Consider the following 18,205-nt stretch of genomic DNA (forward strand, 5'->3'; position numbering starts at 1 on the left):
GGAACCAGCCTGGCGTTACTAAAACTCAGCGGAAATCAGCTCACACACACATTCCCGAGGAACCGTCCTCGCCATGCTTACTGAGCGCCTGGCATGTGCCTGGCGCCGGGTGCCGGAGCTCCAGCAGTGAGCCAGGGCTCCCTGGAGCTTATTGCATTCCGGCTGGGGGACAGGCAGTAAACTAGAAAAAGAAGTCAAGCAGGGTAAAAGGGGATGGAGATGAAGTAGGTCAGACAGGGCAGGCCTCACAGGTGCGGGGAGAGCGGCCCAGGAGGGGACAGACTCTGAAAGGGAGAGAGGTGGTGTTTCTGGGGAACAAGGATCTGGGGCTTCTTTCGCCACGAGGCTCCCCTTAAAAGCTCTGTCTGGCCAACGTCTTCCCTACCGCCAAGCCCCCGGAGGCAGCTCTAACAGGCGCCGCGGGAGAGCCACGCCAGGAGCCCTGCTCGCCGCCTCCCCCCGCCACCCCCCCCAGGGCGCTAAAAGTCGCGCGGAACCAAAGTCCAGCGGGAAACACGACCTAGCCGACCGCGGAGGGGAGCGCCCACCGGAAGCAGCCCGGAGACTCGAACATGGCGGCCGCCCGGTGCCTGCGCTGGGGCCTGAGCCGAGCCAGGGCCTGGCTGCCCCCGCACTGCCCCCGTCGGGATCTGCACAAGCAGGTAGTCGGCACCGAATTCCAGAGCATCTACAGCCTGGACAAGCTCTACCCGGAGTCGCGGGGCTCGGACACCGCGTGGAGGGTCCCGGTGAGCCGGGTGGGCCAGACGGAAGGGGCGTGTCCGCCGCTGCTGGGTGACGTCAGAAAGCCGGGGCCCTATTGGCCGTGCGCGCCGTTAATCGAAGGGGCCGCAGCGGAAGGGAGCTGGTTGCCCGGGCAACCGAGAGGGGCCCCGGGGAGGTCGTTGTGTCTGGGTGCGGGGAGAGCGCGCAGGATGTGCTACTTACGAGAGCACCCGCTTTTCCTCGTTAGTTCCCCCACCTGCAGGCCCAGATTCTTGTCCCAGGGAAACTGGGCGATCTGGCCCTGCAGAGTGGACAGTAAAGGCAGGAGGCTGACCAGGTGTTTGCTCCCTTCTGGAGTCTTTTGGGAAGTTACACTGTCCTTAGCCTCTAGCAACCCCAGCACCTCTAGGAAACTGGGGTGCATGTCGCAGCAGCCCGCTGTGTGCAGGCTCCGGACCGGCCCGGGCCGAGAGAGGATCCCGCCAATTCTGTTGGGTTTCCACCTACAGGACAGGAAGAGAACGTTCGCTGATTCATTCACTCATTCAGCCGACTTCTGCTGAGAGCAAGCTTCGTGCACTGCGCCAGGCACGGGGAATGAGTAGTAAACAAAACACAAAGGCCCTAATGTTTGTGGGGCTTGAATTGTAATGGAGGGAGACCGCAGTAGGTGAAATACGTACAGAGTATGTGAGGTGGTGCTTTCCTTTGGAGAAACTAAAGCCTGGAAGAGGAGTGCTCAGGTAGGGGGCGGTGTTGCAGTTGTAAGTAGGATGGTCTGGGAAGGCCCCTGAGAAGGTGACATCTGAGTGAGGACCTGGAAGAGGCAAGGCAGTGACCCAGAGAATAGAGGGGAGACGGGCATCCCTGTGGAGCGAACAGCAGGGGTAGCCACCGTAAAGCAGTCAGCATGCCCTGCTTGTTCAAGGAGCAGCACGCAGGCCAGCATGGGGAGCTATGGAGGATTTGAGGCAGAGGAGTGGGGTGATCCCTCCGAGGAGCGAGGCCTCCAACGGTGCCCGACACAAGCTGAGGTCCGGGGCAGGGAAGGCCGGAGACGAGTCAGTTCTATTTTCCTGGAGGAGTGTTTCTGAGGCGGTGCCTCCTGCGCCTGAGGAAGCTGCTCTGTCCTCTGCTGTGATTTGCCTGGGAACCTGAAAGTGGTTGCATTCCATGCGTGTTGTGGCTTTCCATCATTTCCTTGGTTGCCCTGGACCAGTTAGGAGCCACCCAGCAGGTGAGGTGTATTTGACGCGGTGTGCATTACATTACAGGATGACGCGAAGCAAGCCAACAGTGACATTCCTCTAGGTGAGTAATTTGGTTTTATAAATAAAATCAGCCCGGCTGGTGTGGCTCAGTGGTTGAGTGTCGACCTATGAACCAGGAGGCAGCTGATCAATGGTTCTTTCTCATCCTTGATGTTTCTGTCTCTCTGTCCCTCTCCCTTCCTCTCTGAAATCAATAATACATATATGTTTTTTAAGTAAATAAATTAAATCAGCCATTTCCCACCCCTTAGACATTCCTTCCAGACCTCCCCAGCATCATTTAGAAGAGCAAAAAGAAGAGTGCTGTGCAGTGTGCAGCACGAACAGAGAGCTCTTGATGTTCTTGTGACATGGAATAATCTTTACAATAGATGAGTTGGTCAACATTTGAAGAAAGTCAGATGCAGAAGAATATGTATAATAAGCTACGTTTGTGTCTTACATATAGGGTGCCCCCCAAAACAATACACATACGTTTTTTGATAGCTCAATTGATGTTTCTTTTCAGATTTAACCCATTGGAATTAATAATTATTCCAAGTGTGTATGCATTTTGGGGGATACCCTGTATATCTGAGAGATATATATTTCTATTATGAACTTAGATCTGAAAGGATGTACAAGAAATTGGGCAGGAAGGCTGCCTTGGGGAGTGGACAGGAAAGGACAACCCCATGGGCCCTTCTCCCTTGAACCATTTGCCCATCAAACATCAGAACTGTGCACCCATCAAGCATAAGGCCTGACAGCGTGGCCTGGGAAGAAACAACCAGCCCTTTTCCGGTTCAGAGAGTGTGTGCCATCCACAGGCAGGGAATGGAAGAGTAGTAAAGGTGCCCTTGCTCAGGGTGACACTGGAACAAAGGCCAGGTGACAGGCGACACAAGGAGAGGACACCCTGTGGCCGATCTGATAGCTTGCATCTGAGCCCTGAGGTGTGAACACGCCTGGAGGAGGCAGAAAGCCTATCATCAGCACAGGAGGCTCCAAAGCCGCCATGACGGTCATCACCTGGGTCATCATTTTACGTCCTCTGCTGTCTGTGTGGCCTTGGGAAAGTCCCTTGACTTTAGTTTTGACATCCAATCTCTTCCTCTACTGACCTGAATGTTAGCTTTATATAGATGAGCTTTTGAGAGAGAAGTGTGAGAGTTTGCCAGGAGGTAATCAGTTCTTTGGTGTGTGTTGTTTCATAGATCGCTTGACAATATCTTATTGTCGGAGCAGCGGACCTGGAGGCCAGAACGTTAACAAAGGTACCGGAGCCTTGTCGTGTTCTTTCACTTTAAAACTTAGAAGACGGACTTGAGGATTCTGTGTTTACATTCATGGGGAATAAAGGGCATTTTTTTTTTAGCAGAAGCTTAAGTACCGCCAGTTTATAATAATCCTCTTTATTCTTTTGAATGCGGTCCGATTCTCAGCCTCTCAGCTGTGGGTTGTAGGACTAGGATTGGCTTGTGAGTTAAACAAAGGAAACCAGTGTGAGTTGGCAGCCAGCTCCCAGCACAGGTTCCCTTCATTCTTGTGGAGCCCATCCCCCCACTCACAGAGCCCGAGAAACTGTAAGGGAAGCAGTGGGCGTTTCGTGCCTGGAAGTTACTTTTGTCCCAGAGTGCCTCGCTGTCTTTGCAGGCTCACTCCATGGCAGCTTGGGATCCCCAAGTGGGCGCAGGATGGGACATCCCTGGTTGGGTTTCTCACCTCCCTTTGTTTCAGGATGGTCACCAGGCGTCACCCAGGTGCCGAGCCGACCTGGCGCCTCAGTGACCTGTGCTCCCTGTCCCTTTCCTCCCAGTGAATTCGAAGGCTGAAGTCAGGTTCCATTTGGCCACTGCCGACTGGATCGCAGAGCCGGTGCGCCAGAAGATGGCCATCATGGTAACACCGGCCCCTTCCTTTTTCTTCATGCCTCAGCCGCTTCTAAACCTTCAGTCGGTAGAACTCGGGTTTTGCCTTTGCTTCTTGCAGTACAAAAACAAGATCAACAAGCTGGGAGAGCTGATACTCACCTCTGAATGCAGCCGCTACCAGCTCCGAAATCTGGCAGATTGCCTGCAGAAAATTCGAGACATGATCGCCGAAGCCAGCCAGACGCCCAAGGAACCATCCAAAGAAGATGCTGTACTGCAGAGAATCAGGTACCAGGAAACACCCCAAACTTCTTCCCACGGAGTCCTGAGGGGCGGCACCGGGAAAGAAGGGGGGCAGGGCCAAGCCCCGGACCTCCCAGCAAATATGTGGAAAAGTGGGGGATGGGAGCTTTCCTGACCCCGGGTGGGGGCTTGGAGCTGGTGCCTGCTGCTTTAGCTGCTCGGCTCCCCCCTGAGCTGCCAGCTCCTCTCACCGCCGTGAGAGGCACTGATTGGGCATCTGGGCCTAATTGGGGTCTTTTTGTTCGTTTTGTTTACAGGATAGAAAACATGAATCGGGAAAGGCTGAGAAAGAAGAGAATAAATTCTGCCATAAAGGCAAGCAGGAGGGTAGATATGGACTGAAATCACCCTCCAGAGAGGCAGAGACCCTCCGCAGGATGCCAGGCAGCCGGCGGGAGCTCGAGTGCTGCCAGGAGACGGCCTTGCTGTTTGCGGTTTTAATGCCTGTCTCTAACATTGGAGCCATCGGATTGTTCGTTCAGAATGAGGGTGGCAGGCGCTGGAGTCAAAGGTCTTTACACCATGTTGTCACACCTCACTTATCCACTTCGTGTATCAGCTGCAATAAAATTCTAAATGCAGGGGCTTCCCTTCCTCGGTGCCTCAGGACAGAGTCCCTACCCTCCCTGGGTTGAAATCTGCCTACGGGTTCCTGATGCGCTGACTGCAGTCACAGCCCAGGGGACAGGAGTGAGCTTGGTGTCTGCCCTCCAGGAACACACGGTCAGGCAGAGGCTGAGACAGGTGTGGCCCTCTGAGCTGGGCCGTGGAAAAGGGGCAAATTTAATCAGTAGAAAGGCGCGCAGCACATGCCCATTGAAGGGAACAGGATGGATAAAACCACAGAAAAGGCTGGGGTGGAGGAGACAGGGTGGAAGCCATGTGAGTGGCGCATCTGTGCAGGGGGATCAGAGAGGTAAGTCTGGAGAGGGAGACGAGCTCACTGTGGAGATTCTCAAATCAGGTTAAGCGGTTTAGAGTTTAAGAAACGTGTGTAAGGGAACCACTCGAGTGGGAAGGAATGTCATGTGTCAGGTGCTGTCACAGGAAAAGTGAACTGGAACTAGACGAAGGGTTTTGCAGTCCTGTGGGTGTGGGAGCACCAGGGCCAGCATGACAGTAGCAGATCACTGTGGCATGGATGAGTTCCATAGACTGTTCTCTGTTATTTTGATCTAATTCCCTCATTGGACAAATACCTCATTGCGAGCCCTCAGTGCAAGATGATGAACAGAGCACTGTGTACACTTACGTGAGCAGGGACCCCACTCATGTGAGTGTAAACAAAGGGGGGGAAGTCTTCAATACGTGACTTAGAAAATACAAACGATGTGGGAGACATGGTCCCAGCCTTCAAGGGGTGGAGAGCTTCATGGGGAGCAAGGACGGGCAACATTCGTGAGCTCATGAGGCTCTGAGGGCCCAGGCAATCGGCAATGAACAGTCTGTCTCTCAGAGAATGGACATTCCATCGGTTGAAAAGAAAAGTGGAATCCTGTCCGGTAACACGGCCTAAAGCGTGATAAGTAACATGAGAAAGGTCTGAGCGTACTGTGGGCGGCAGAGGAACAATGAGTTCTGGCCGGAAGGTCAGAGAAGTACTTGCCTGAAGGATGGGAGGGGCTGGCCTTGCCAGCAAGCGAAGAGCTTGGCACCTGGAGGCTGCAGTGTGTCCAGGGGCCCTGCCGTAGCCGGGACAGTGAACTAGATCACTGAGAGGATGGGCTCTGAGGCCAGCCTGCCCTGGTCAGTCCCTGCCCCCCACCCACCCACCCCCCAGCTGTGGGCTTTGTTTCTCCGTCTGGAAACTAGGGATGATGTTATCACTGCCAACCTCGGGCTGTTGTGGGACTTCAGTGAATAAAGAAGTGGTTAGTGGCATGAGTATGTACTGGGGGAGCCGTGATTAATAGCCCAGCTTGGCTGGGGCCCAGGGGGTGAGGAGCTGTGGGAGACACATCTGCCACATTGAGTGGGAGCCCGGTCTAGAAAGTCCTTACATGTGACAGTTAAGACATTTAGACTCTCCCCCACAGGGGCTGTCAGGGGAAGATGAATCTGACCGTGAATGGAGGAGAAAAGACCGCAGGGAAGTGAGCCCAGGTGGGTGGACTGACCCACATGAGCAGTCAGGGACTCATCCTGGAACTAGGGCAGTGACAACAGGAGGGAGAGAATAGATGCAGAAGGATTATGGGGACAGAAAAGTCCACAGGGAATGGGAGCAGGTGTGTGACGGGTGCTGCTGCGCATTGAAACAGGAACGTCACAAAGGGAGCAGGCGTGGGAGGATGGGTGGGAGGCTGGCTGTGGGGCCTGAGGAGGAATGCTGGGTAGTGATGCCCAGGAGAGGGCGCCCAGGAGCTGGGGAGCGAGGCTGCAGCTGGGAGATGCAGGATGGAGGGGGACGAGTAGAGTCGGAAGTGGCTGGGAGCGGTTGAGGATGAAGCAAGGCAAACCCCAGGGAGGCTGGTCAGATGGTGGCAGTGGGAAGCCAGAGGAGGCCTCCAGTGGGCTGCCCCTGAGCAAAGGGCTGGACCCCTGAGGACCTCCGCCATTGGTGGGGTGAAAGGCCCTGGAATAGCCTTCAAGATGAGGCGGGAAGGACAGGGACAGAGAAACAGAACAGGCTGGGGACGCAGAGTAGAGCACACGGTTAGGACCCACTCTTTTAAAAAGTTGAGGGCAAAAGAATGAAGGTGGGTGAATTTCATAGACACAATGTTGAGCAACAGAGGCTACCGGAGTATGATTCCATATATATGTAGTTCAAACAAGGCGAAACTGCTTTATGGTGATGACAGCCGAGAGAGTCCTGGGGAGAGATGGTGATTGACGGGGGGGGGGGGGGGGGGGGCAGCTTTCTGGGATGCTGGGAATGTTCTGTATCATCAGGCTGTGGCCTGTGAGCTGACACTTTGCCACATGCATGTTACACCTCAACAAACAGACAAACTGATGGACTTACATGAGGGCAGGAGCCTGGACCGGGTGCGTGAAACCCTTCTTGCTGATGTGGAAGGAAGGAGGTCGGTTTCCGCAGACTCCGCCCCTTGGAGAGAGAAACTAGAACGTGTCCAAGCTCTCTGAGCCCTCATCTGCGGAGGAAGGGGGGGCAGGTGTCAGCCAGGCATGACGAACGCATGGCCCTCGGCTGAAGCTTCTGCGTGGCCCCTTTCAGATGCGCACGGGCTCTAACCGGATTGTCAACGTTTGTAAGGTTTAACAATGCGCCCCTTCTTTATTTGTATTACTTTCTAGCTAACAGCTTTAAAGGAATAAAATATTAGGGCAAAGTGTCTACTTGGCCGATGTACTTGTCTTCTGTACAGTATGGCTTTGTATGTCACATGTACATTATGAATATATACCCATATTTCTATTTACGTGTTCCTCCTGGTCGTTCCTGCCTCGTGATGGTGAAGACGTCCAGTGTTTGTTTCATGATTGAGGCTGTTCTGCTCTCGTGAACTTCCTACACCCCTTTTCCCTAAAATTCCTGGGTTTTCTGTCGGTTCCGTAGAGGGGCGGACATACTAGTTCGAGCCTTAGTCTTCACGGGCCATGCTCTGGGTGTTCCTGCAGCTCCAGCCCCACGTGCTGCCCCGTGCGGTGGCTGGAGGTTGGTCAGCTCACCTCCCAGGGTAGCTTCTTACTGGTCCATTGTGAGCTCCGGAAGCCTATCCAAGCTCTTCCCCGACTTGGGGTCCCTCAGTAAACGTGTGCCCCATTAATTTTTGCCTGAAATACCCGCAGTCCGATTAACTACTAAGGGGAGAAATACGAAAGCCGTAACCTACAGGCCCCAGTGGCCTAATGGATAAGGCACTGGCCTCCTAAGCCAGGGATTGTGGGTTCGAGTCCCACCTGGGGTACAGCCATATTTTTGACACTGAAAAATTCTCTCCACTGCAGCTCGATCTTATTTAAAAAAAAAACAAACCCGAGTGCACGGGACTGGAACACCGAAAGGTTCCCCAAAGCGAAGCACCGAACAGCGAAACTCCCCGCCCCCCTACTTTTCTATACGTCACAGCCGACGCTAGAGAGCAGGACTTGTCCTGTAGGTGCAGCGTGTTCCCAGGACCCACCAGGACCGCGAGGGGATGAAGGGGGCGAAGGCAACAATGAGCTGGGGATGGGGAGCGGCGTAGACACACCCTGATCGAAAAAGCGAGGGGGCTGTGAGAGAGCGGGCAGGGCTCCAGAGGCCGCGTGGCCCCAACCACGTGGAATGGAGCCCCTGGTTGCCCGTGTGCAGCACGGCAGGGTCCGCACGTTAGCGAATCAAAAATTACCTGTAGCAGGTGGCCACGTGCATCACCCCAGGTGGGACTCGAACCCACAATCCCTGGCTTAGGAGGCCAGTGCCTTATCCATTAGGCCACTGGGGCGAGACAAAAAGTCTCTTCCACGTGGTCCGTGGTAAAGCTCAACAGCACGTGCACAAACTGTACGTTTTTGTCGGGCCGGCGGCCGGAGCGTGTATCCCTAGACCCGAACTTAGTACGAGTAGCAGAAAGCCAACTAGAAAACCAGAGGGTACACCCGCCAGGCTACGCGGAAAGCTAAAGATTAAGACGAAAAGATTGGGAGGTACCAGCTGAGACCTAAGGGCGCCCGGCGGCGCGCAGGTTGAAGGAAATGAGCGAGGTCCCCAGAAGGCGAGTGTCTGCGGGCCAAGGGACTAGGAGAGGGGAGAGGAGGGAGGCCAGTACGATGCCCATCGGGATTGCTATGCCCCCAGCCACGAGCCACCGCCCCCTCTGCAAAAAACAAAAACAAAAAGCAGAGCCGACCACGAAGGGACTCGAACCCTCAATCTTCTGATCCGAAGTCAGACGCCTTATCCGTTAGGCCACGCGGTCCTCGTGCTGGGCGGGAAGCAATGTGATATTCAGGTGTAACCTCCTCGCAGGTGGCAGCGGCAGTTCAAGCAACTAGTGCCCGGGAAGACTGCCGGTGCTGGGGTACAGGGTGCATGAAAGGCGGGGCCAGGATGCAGTCTATGCAGCCAACGTCTGTGCGGTGCGTCCTTATATCCCTCAAGAAGCATCGCCATAGAACTCAACCTTTACAGGGCATGTGTGGTGCAAAGAGTAAAATGTCTGACCCTGGCTCAGGAGGTGGAAGGTTCTAGTCTTCTCCTAAGGAGAGGTCAGCACACTGTGTTACACCTCAAACCTTAACCTTTTCCCATGGACCTCTGCAATCTTCCAACCCACTCTCGGTTCTGGACTGCTATCCCACTGAGCGATAACCTTGATTTTTTGCAACGCGGAGCTTCCGGGATGACGTCATTACGCAGCTTAACCGCGTCACAGTCAAAAGGCAAATAATCGGGCGACGCCTGCGTAGTGCCCCAGTGGCCTAATGGATAAGGCACTGGCCTCCTAAGCCAGGGATTGTGGGTTCGAGTCCCATCTGGGGTGAGGCAATTAACCACTGACCAAATTTTTTTTTCTAGACCCCAGCTAAGGTAAAAACAAACAAAGAAAAACCTTGCCGCCTATTTTGTCTTTTTTTATAGCCTTTTCTGTATGTGTTGCACAGGGGAGCCTCGGTAGCAATTATCTTACTCTTTTTAAAAAGTGTGTATTTTTTTTATTGATTTCAGAAAGGGAGAGATAGAAACATCAATGATGAGAATCATTGATGGGCTGCCTCCTGCACGCCCCACACTGGGGATCGAGCTGGCAACCCTGGCATGTGCCCTGACCGGAAGTCAAACCATGACCTGGTTCCTAGGTCCACACCACGCCTGCTGGGCTTACCCTTTCTTTTTGATCAAGCTGGACTGTGCACTTTGAAGGGTATGATCAAGCTGAACTGCGCTTTGGGGCCCTACTTCCTGTTGCCTCTGTGAGTTGGTATCCGCTCATCTGGTGAAAGGAGTGTGTTCTGTGAGAGACCATCACAGACTGTAAAGTTAATAGGCAAAACCTTAGCCCAGTGGTGGCGAACCTATGACACACGTGTCAGAGGTGACACGCGAACTCATTTTATTGGTTGATTTTTCTGTTAAATGGCATTTAAATATATAAAATAAATATCAAAAATATACATCTTTTACTATGGTTGCAAATGTCAAAAAATTTCTAGATGTGACACAGCACCAAAGTTAGGGTTTTTCAAAATGCTGACACCCCGAGCTCAAAAGGTTCGCCATCACTGCCTTAGCCCCTAGTCTCTCCCTGCCTCCCATTGGGGTGAAAATGCTGCCCAATTCTATGCCAAAGATTTTGCTGTGGGCTGTTCCCATGGAGATGGCACCCACAGTTCTGTGCAGGAAAAAAGATGGCACTCAAATCCTGATCCCAGGAGTGTTTAAAAAGGGGCTATAGCTGGTTTGGCTCAGTGGATAGAGTGTTGGCCTGTGGACTGAAGGGTCCTGGGTTCCATCCTGGTTGAGGACACATGCCCAGGTTGTGGGCTTGATCCTCAGCTGATCAATGATTCACATCATTGATGTGTCTCTCTCCCCCTCCCTTCCTTTCTGAAATCAATAAAATAAATTTAAAAAATACATTAATAAAAAGGGACTATTGAATATGTACATTTATGATTTTCATACTTTCCTGTATACGTGTGTATCCTTTAGAAAAAAAAATTTTTTAAACTACAAATTTGGCCAGAGATGATTTATTTTTTTTAAACCTTGAGGCCCATAGCACCTGAGTATAGCTGGGCTTTCAAGGTTGAATATCTCACATTATGTGCTGTGTTGTTTGAGATTTTCAAAAGTCCTTGACTCAAAAAAGTTTAAAAACCAGTTTCTTGTACCTTTGTAAAAGAAACAACACATGCCAGACCGGTTTGGCTCAGTGGATAGAGCATTGGCCTGTGGACTGAAGGGTCCTAGGTTCGATTCCGGTCAAGGGTGTGTACCTTGGTTGCGGGCACATCCCCAGTAGGAGGCGCGCAGGAGGCGGTTGGTCGATGTTTCTAACTCTCTATTCCCTCTCCCTTCCTCTCTGTAAAAAAATCGATAAAATATATTTTTAAAAAAAAACACGAACAAAACAAAGAATTAGAAATACAGAATTCTCCCCTCTCTTCTCCAGGGTCATCCAGAATTCTTGTCTCTGCTCCAAACCAGTCACCAAGTGTCATGGATGCTACGTTAGAGCATGCCTCTGGCTCCCAAGCCTTGCCACAGAACTGCAGCACCGTGGGCTCCTCTGCACTGAGAGACACCGATTCTCTTCCCATTTCAAGCTTCAGTTCTCCCTGAAACCATCCTCTACTGCCTCCAAGCAGCTTACATTCTAGTGAGAGAGAGGACAGAAGACAATTCAAAATAGAGGGCAATGGGAAACTACTGAGTAGTCAGATAAGGCCTCTGGGCAGAGAATAGCAAACTTATCATTGGCAATGTTGTCACCTTCAAAGGACTTTATATATATATATATTTATGTTTTTATTGATTTTAGAGAGCGAGGGAGAGAGAAACTTCAATGTGAGAAACATCGATCAGCTACCTCTTGCAAGCCCCCTCCTGGGGATGGAACCTGCAACCCCAGCTTGTGCCAATCCAGCCAGGACTTCAAAGGCCTTATTTAATGTCTTGGCTGATACACTACCTACCTCATAGGGTTGTTTTGAGGAGAAATGAGATATTTATCTAAAGTGCTTAGAACAATTCTTAGAACATAGTATATGCTTTGTAAGTCATGATCATTTACTAATATACTAGTTGGCCCTATTATCCGAGGTTCATGTGATAACCTCCTAGGCTAGATGTGAACCCCTGAAGCAGGGGCCCTCAAACTACGGCCCGCGGGCCACCTGCAAATACAAATATTGTATTTGTTCCCGTTTTGTTTTCTTACTTCAAAATAAGATATGTGCAGTGTGCATAGGAATTTGTTCATAGTTTTTTCTTAAACTATAGTCCAGCTCTCCAACAGTCTGAGGGACAATGAACTGGCCCCCTGTTTAAAAAGTCTGAGGACCCCTGCCCTAAAGGCTCATATTTCTTCTCTTTCATTTACAATGAATTCATATTAAGGCTCCTCTAAATCCCAAGCACAGTGCTAAGCCCTGGGGAATAGAAATATGACTAAGGTATAGTGCTGGCACTCAGCAAAGAGTCTTCTGGAATCCTCTAGATCTTTATCTTCTGGGATTAAGAGCATATCCTGACCATTAGACAACTGAACCCACATACACCTATAGGCTCACCTTTCCATTTTAACAAAAAGCCCACTTCCAGTGAGGTCACCTCAGAGTTGTAACTATCTCAACTGCAAAGGAGCAGACACACTCAGCACCATCTGATTATTTTTAATGTCCAGAGTTTAAAATACAAGGAGCAGAGCTTCCTCTCAGACTTAAGTTTATAAATTCTCAATTGGCTTGTGAGGCCAGTAGGGATACTTCTTTTTGTCTAATTTGGTTTCCGGGAAGACTTCATTCAAATCCTCAATGGTCATCTGGTCAAATGGAATTATGTTCCGTATCTTCTCCAGCTGAAAGGAGGGGAAATGTGTTAAGGTAAGCAGGGTTGCAGAGATGCAAAAAAGGAACCCAAGGCAGGTTTCTGCCATTCGGTGGAAGAGAGGAAATTTATCCCAAAGGCCAAAGGTCATCCTTACCTCTTTCTCGTATTGCTCAATCCTGGTCTTTGAGAGAGACACAAACTCAGCACAACTTTTCGCCTTTAAAAGAAGGGAGACATTCTGTTTTGGATCCAAGTTAAAGTGTCCTGACCCTGAGGCTCCCAAGGTCTCAGAAGTCCTGGAGCCAGACCACTGCTGCTTTCTCACTCTCTACGGAGAATCTGTTGCTGCCATGACTACTGGGGGAGCTGGCTTTGGGAGGCAGCTTATGATGGCGGGACCAGGGTTCTTCAGCAAGCGACGCGTCTAGGCAACCTGCAAAATGCCCATGTTTCATAGGTGCTGGGTGCAGAAGGGTCAGTACAAGCTGCCTGACCACCTAGCCAGACTTCTCCTTTGCGGAGCCACCTGCACTCCAACTTTTGGCCTTCAGTACTTTCAAGCACACTGGGTAATTTTCCCACCCAATTCCAACTCCTTAATTGTTTGTAACAGCTTTTTAAAAAATTATTATTGTAACAGCTTTGCTGAGGTATAACTGACATACAATAAAATGCACATATTTAAAGAACCCACTTGATCAGTTATGACATATGTATCCACCTGTGACACCATCGCCACAATCAAGAGAGAGAACAAGCCAAAACCGGTTTGGCTCAGTGGATAGAGCGTCGGCCTGTGGACTGAGAGGTCCCAGGTTCGATTCCGGTCAGGGGCATGTACCTGGGTTGCAGGCACATCCCCAGTAGGAGATGTGCAGGAGGCAACTGATTGATGTTTCTCTCTCATCGATGTTTCTAACTCTCTCTCTCTCTCCCTTCCTCTCTGTAAAAAATCAATAAAATATATTTAAAAAAAAAAAAAAGAGAGAGAGAGAACAAACTGATCAGCCCCCTCTCTCCAATTACCAGGCAACTTCCGAGGTGCATTTTCTAGAGTTTTATTTTATTCCTCCTTTTAGTTCACTCTACTTCAACCTAATGACTAAGGAGAGTCATCAGGAGTTAAGAGCATTTTGGAATAAAAGAGTCTCAACTACTTACATCTTCTTTTTCTTCAGCATCCACCAGGGCACTGTACTTATCCTCTGGCACAGGAACCTTCAGGGCACTAAACTATAAACACAGGCACAGAGAGCTGTTGTTAATATACCCAGGAGCTCCAAGCTGCTAATCCTTAGAGATCACGTAAGAACACATTCTCCATTCCAAGAAAAAGCCAGTATGAATCTAGGGTGTTGTAGTGGAAAGAACATTAGACAGGGAAAGGGATCGCAAGTTCTCTCAGTCCTGTCACTAACTAAGCGGAGACCTCGGACAATTCTTTACTACGATGACCTTTAGTTTCTTCATCTGAAAAGGACAGTTGAACTGGATGACCTCAAAAATGGCCTCTTATCCCTGGCCCGGTAATAGCTCAGTTGGTTAAAGCATCATCCTAATATGCCAAGGTTGTGGGTGCAACCCCTGGTCAGGGCACATACAAGAATTAGCCAATGAATGCAGAAATAAGTGAAACAACAAATCAATGGTTCTCCCTACAAAAAAAGAAAAAAAAAAGGGAGGGGGGAATCTCTTAGAAGCTTATAGCTCTAAAGAAATTCTGATTTCTCTTTTAAGTGAAACCCAATCGGACTTGGTGGAACTAATGTTTGCATAATGGAGATGGTCTCCCTAGAATGGTGGTTCTCAGCCTTGGCTGCACATTAGAATCACCTGGGAATCTTTAAAATCCTGATTTCTGGGCCTCACCCTCCGGAAATTCTGTTTCTTTGTGATGGGGTGGGGCCACAACATTAGTAACAAAGAAACAGAATTTCCGGAGGATGAGGCCCAGAAATCAGGATTTTAAAGATTCCCAGGTGATTCTCATGTGCAGCCCAGGGTGAGGACCACTGCCCTATGAAGATGGCTTAGTGTGACAGCCCCCGCACTCAGCTCTGCACCTGGCACAGAGGAGGCCCTTGACAAGTTAACAAGAGATTTCAGCTTGTAAATTACGTAAAAAAATAAAAATAATAAAAGCGGAGTAGAGAAAGGAGGAAAACAGGGGAAGGGTAGAAAAGATATCAGTTTATTCCAAAGGAGACAGGTGGGGGACCAAGAAATAACTGAGGAGGAGAGGAGTGGAAATGCGTACCTTGACAGCCCTCTGGCTCCTTGAGGAAAGCTACCCTCTACTGTTTCTTCGGACAAAAACCATTCGAATAAACAGACCCGAGTTCTCTGCGAGCATTCACCTCTGAACTCCACTAACGTGAGCCCTCTGGCCATACCCACCTCACCTGGGCTTCCTTTGGGATCTGAGGGCTACCACCACCCTTCTTCCCTTGCTGTAACCCCGAGTGTGTACTTATCTGCTGTGCCCCCCTCTTCCCACAAGCCACGTTACCAGACCAGCGCTTTAGCTGCCTGAGGCCTCACCTTCTTCTCAAAGTCATCGACTAAGCCGGCCTTCGCCACATTGGCCTTGTAGTAAGCCCAGTCGATAGCAGGTGGTTTCTCAGGCAGAGTGGCCAACCTGCTCACACGGAAAAACCAAAGTTATGGCTGTTCTATGAACAGAAAATTCACACAGTAATTTCCCTGCTCCTTATTCCTACGGCCTGGATGTACCATCACACTTTTGTCTAGGTGGGAAAGCATAGGAATGCACAAAAAAGTTACTTTTATTTGGAAAATACATGGATTTCTTTATACTTCCAGAAGAGCACCAGAAAGTCATATGTAGCTCCAAATCACTGTTTCGTTTCCACATTCAATGGCAAGTCAAAAATCCCCCTCTCAGAAAGGGACTGACCCGGAGAGAACCAAGATGAAGGTGGAGGTACCTGCCTGTGCTTGCCGCCTCCCATAACCGTATCAAAATTACAAGTAAAATACAGAACCACCATCATTCAGAGCCGCCTGAAAGCTGGCTGAATGGAAGTCCTACAACTAGAGAAGTAACGAAGGCACACGGAGCCGGCGTCGCTGTGTACCCTCCAGGTAAGCAACAAAACCAGCCTCAGGCGCAGCTGCACTGAGTAACCACCCTGTGCCCTGGTGCCCGCCAGTCAATCAGTGGAGCCCACAGCCCTGAAAGGACACACCTGGGAAGCTGTTGAATGCTCCATTATGATCCTCCCCTGGGACCGCCCCTAAAACCCTCGGGATGGAGGACCCCGTGCCTCTCCAGGGAGCCAGCCTGTGCCTTTCTCTTTCCCCTGCCCCCTCCCCCTCCAGCCCCGCCCCAGGCACCTCACCATTAGCCTCCTCACTCCCAAGCTCCCAAGGCCCTTCCTTTACCTCCGGAACTTGTTTCCTAAGCCCCTTTCTTCTAGGAATTACTTCTTCTACCTCCAGGATTTACCAAACTGTTCTCTTCCCCAAAAAAAGAAAGAAAAGGGACTGACCTGGAGGTGAGGGTCTCATTCCAGGATTTCAGGGTGTTAGCAACGGCCTTCTGGTTTCGGGGTATGATCTCCCCAAAAGCTACCCAGTCAATAGTTTTTAGAGCAAGTTTTCGCCCAGCCATCTTGAGATCCTGGAAAATAAAACCGGTCAAATCAAAACTGGGCTCTTGGAGAGAATCCTATAGAGGCCATCTTGGCAACGTTTAAGTCTTTCAGAAACAGATCCGCGTCCTCCGAGGGCTTGGAGGACGTACTTATAAAGAAATCAGGATGACTGAATGAGAAAAAGACAGCCATAGCTCTTCAAATTCAAGGTGTGCAACCTGACATGTAAATATATTCTCCTCCCCCTACATGCTCCTCCCGCTATTCTCCAACTCCTAACTCTCCCTTAAAACCCCAGTTCTCCAGTGTTTGTTTTCCACGTACCTTTGGAAATACTGAAGTCATACTTATGCCTTGCATTAAAGTTAAAAATGTAATTTAAATGCATTTCCACTCAAACTGTGTTTTATTCACTGACTCTCCAGTGCACAGAGCTGACACATACCCAAGTTCCCACAAAGCCTTGGACAGAGCAGGCTCTAGACCAGAATTCCCCGCCTGGAAAGTGGGGGTGTCATCAGCCCTGCTTACCTCAGAAAGCTGTTGCAAGTATCAAGCGAAATCGTGCACATCAACTTGCTCTTTCTACAAACTTAAGAGGCTCTCTATGCCCTCCCTGTCAGATCGGCACCATGTCTGCCCTTCTTACTCCTGTCTGATGCGTCCCCTGCAGCCCCAGCACACACTCTTGTCTTGAGTATGCTGGCCACACCCTAAATATATATATGAATGTGATTTTTACGTATGTCTCCCTTTTCCCCCCACTGGCCCCCTCCACCCCAGGCCCGCCCCGCCCCGTTGTCTGTGGCCATGGGCCACGCATATACGCACACAAGGCTCTTGGTTGATTACTGCACACCCACCACCGCCATTTTTTAAATAATACGACAGAATAGAGTAAAATAGTCCACTTCAACGAAATAAGATCAGTGTCAGACATCAGGAGACTGACTGAAATGTCCAAGGTCTGCCAGCGGTTCTCAACCTGTGGGTCGCGACTCCTTTGGCGGTCGAAGGACCCTTTCACAGGGGTCGCCTAAGACCATCCTGCATATCAGATATTTACATTGCGATTCATAACAGTAGCAGCATGACAGTTATGAAGTAGCAACGAAAACAATTTTATGGTTGGGTCACAACATGAGGAACTGTATTTAAAGGGCCAGAAGGTGGAGAACCGCTGGATGGGGTGGAGCACAGGGAGGTGGTCGTCAATCTGCCCCAGGATCTTAAAGAGAAACGTGCCCGACACCTGCCGCTTCCTTTCCTTCCCAGTCAGGACAGCCTGCTTCCTGGAACGGAGGTGAGGGCAGGGGATTCTGAAGATGCCAGAGGAACAGCTTCCTTAAAGAGACCTTTCCCAGCACCCGGAGCAGGGAGGCTCCGTAAGTGAAGGGGTTTTTGTCTTCGATTTATTGGGGAACCCCCAGCGCCTCGAACCGATCGTGCACAGGAGGTGCTCCGTGAGGATCTGCTGAGGGGCTCTGACCCGCCCGCAGCTCGAAAGCCGGAACCCTCAGGAGGGAGGGGCGGACGCATCAAGCTGCATTACTGTCTTCAGGTGACGCTGCTCCAGCCCCCAAACCGGACCTCTACCCTCAGCCGCCCCGGGGCGCACGGGACGCGAGCGGGGCTGCGGAAGCGCCTAAGTTAAAGGTGACCAGGTCGCCGCCGGGCCCCGGCGACCTCTCGCGCGAGCAGAGCGGCACCAGCTCCACCCGGGCACTCTTCCAGCGAGGCACCCGCGGCGCCTGGCGTCCTGGGCAGGATTGCGACAAGGAGCGGCGCGAGGTTTGGAGGCGAAAGAGCAGAGGAACCCCCTGGGGTCGGACCCAACGTCCCAACCCTACTCACCTTCACCGACCCCGGCGGCCCACGGTCCACAGCGCAAGTAACGGAAATGGGTCACCGGAAAGGCTTCCCTCAGCCAACCACTCATCCAAAGGGGCGGGCCTTGCCGCACAAATTAGCCAATAGAGATTAAGGTTACTT

At 51.0% G+C, this 18,205-nt stretch overlaps 2 protein-coding genes and 4 non-coding genes across 8 annotated transcripts; 3 read left to right on the top strand and 3 right to left on the bottom strand.

The window, feature by feature from the left end:
• Nucleotides 1–108: 108 nt before the first annotated feature.
• MRPL58 (mitochondrial ribosomal protein L58) lies at nucleotides 109–4,747 on the top strand. Of its 3 annotated transcripts, none has more exons than XM_059671156.1 (6): nucleotides 116–662; nucleotides 2,001–2,037; nucleotides 3,194–3,253; nucleotides 3,796–3,878; nucleotides 3,969–4,138; nucleotides 4,411–4,747. In XM_059671156.1, the coding sequence occupies exons 1-6, from the start codon at nucleotides 573–575 to the stop codon at nucleotides 4,493–4,495; spliced, it is 525 nt and encodes a 174-aa protein (XP_059527139.1). In that variant the 5' UTR covers nucleotides 116–572; the 3' UTR covers nucleotides 4,496–4,747. The 3 variants fall into 3 exon arrangements, with proteins under 3 accessions (XP_059527138.1, XP_059527139.1, XP_059527137.1); XM_059671154.1 differs by having other exon boundaries at nucleotides 167–749; XM_059671155.1 differs by lacking the exon at nucleotides 3,194–3,253 and having other exon boundaries at nucleotides 109–749.
• A 3,208-nt stretch (nucleotides 4,748–7,955) lies between these two features.
• Nucleotides 7,956–8,028, top strand: TRNAR-CCU (transfer RNA arginine (anticodon CCU)). Its single transcript has one exon. It is a non-coding gene; the product is annotated as a tRNA-Arg (tRNA).
• Nucleotides 8,029–8,474: 446 nt separating this feature from the next.
• Nucleotides 8,475–8,547, bottom strand: TRNAR-CCU (transfer RNA arginine (anticodon CCU)). Its single transcript has one exon. It is a non-coding gene; the product is annotated as a tRNA-Arg (tRNA).
• Nucleotides 8,548–8,948: 401 nt separating this feature from the next.
• TRNAR-UCG (transfer RNA arginine (anticodon UCG)) lies at nucleotides 8,949–9,021 on the bottom strand. Its single transcript has one exon. It is a non-coding gene; the product is annotated as a tRNA-Arg (tRNA).
• A 491-nt stretch (nucleotides 9,022–9,512) lies between these two features.
• On the top strand, nucleotides 9,513–9,585 carry TRNAR-CCU (transfer RNA arginine (anticodon CCU)). The gene has a single exon. It is a non-coding gene; the product is annotated as a tRNA-Arg (tRNA).
• A 2,838-nt stretch (nucleotides 9,586–12,423) lies between these two features.
• ATP5PD (ATP synthase peripheral stalk subunit d) lies at nucleotides 12,424–18,205 on the bottom strand. The gene is made up of 6 exons (XM_059671161.1): nucleotides 18,068–18,205; nucleotides 16,109–16,239; nucleotides 15,138–15,234; nucleotides 13,758–13,829; nucleotides 12,751–12,813; nucleotides 12,424–12,624 (listed from the first exon to the last, which is right to left on the bottom strand). The coding sequence occupies exons 2-6, from the start codon at nucleotides 16,228–16,230 to the stop codon at nucleotides 12,493–12,495; spliced, it is 486 nt and encodes a 161-aa protein (XP_059527144.1). The 5' UTR covers nucleotides 16,231–16,239; nucleotides 18,068–18,205; the 3' UTR covers nucleotides 12,424–12,492.

Source organism: Myotis daubentonii, chromosome 16 (assembly GCF_963259705.1).
Source record: "Myotis daubentonii chromosome 16, mMyoDau2.1, whole genome shotgun sequence".
Taxonomy (NCBI): domain Eukaryota; kingdom Metazoa; phylum Chordata; class Mammalia; order Chiroptera; family Vespertilionidae; genus Myotis; species Myotis daubentonii.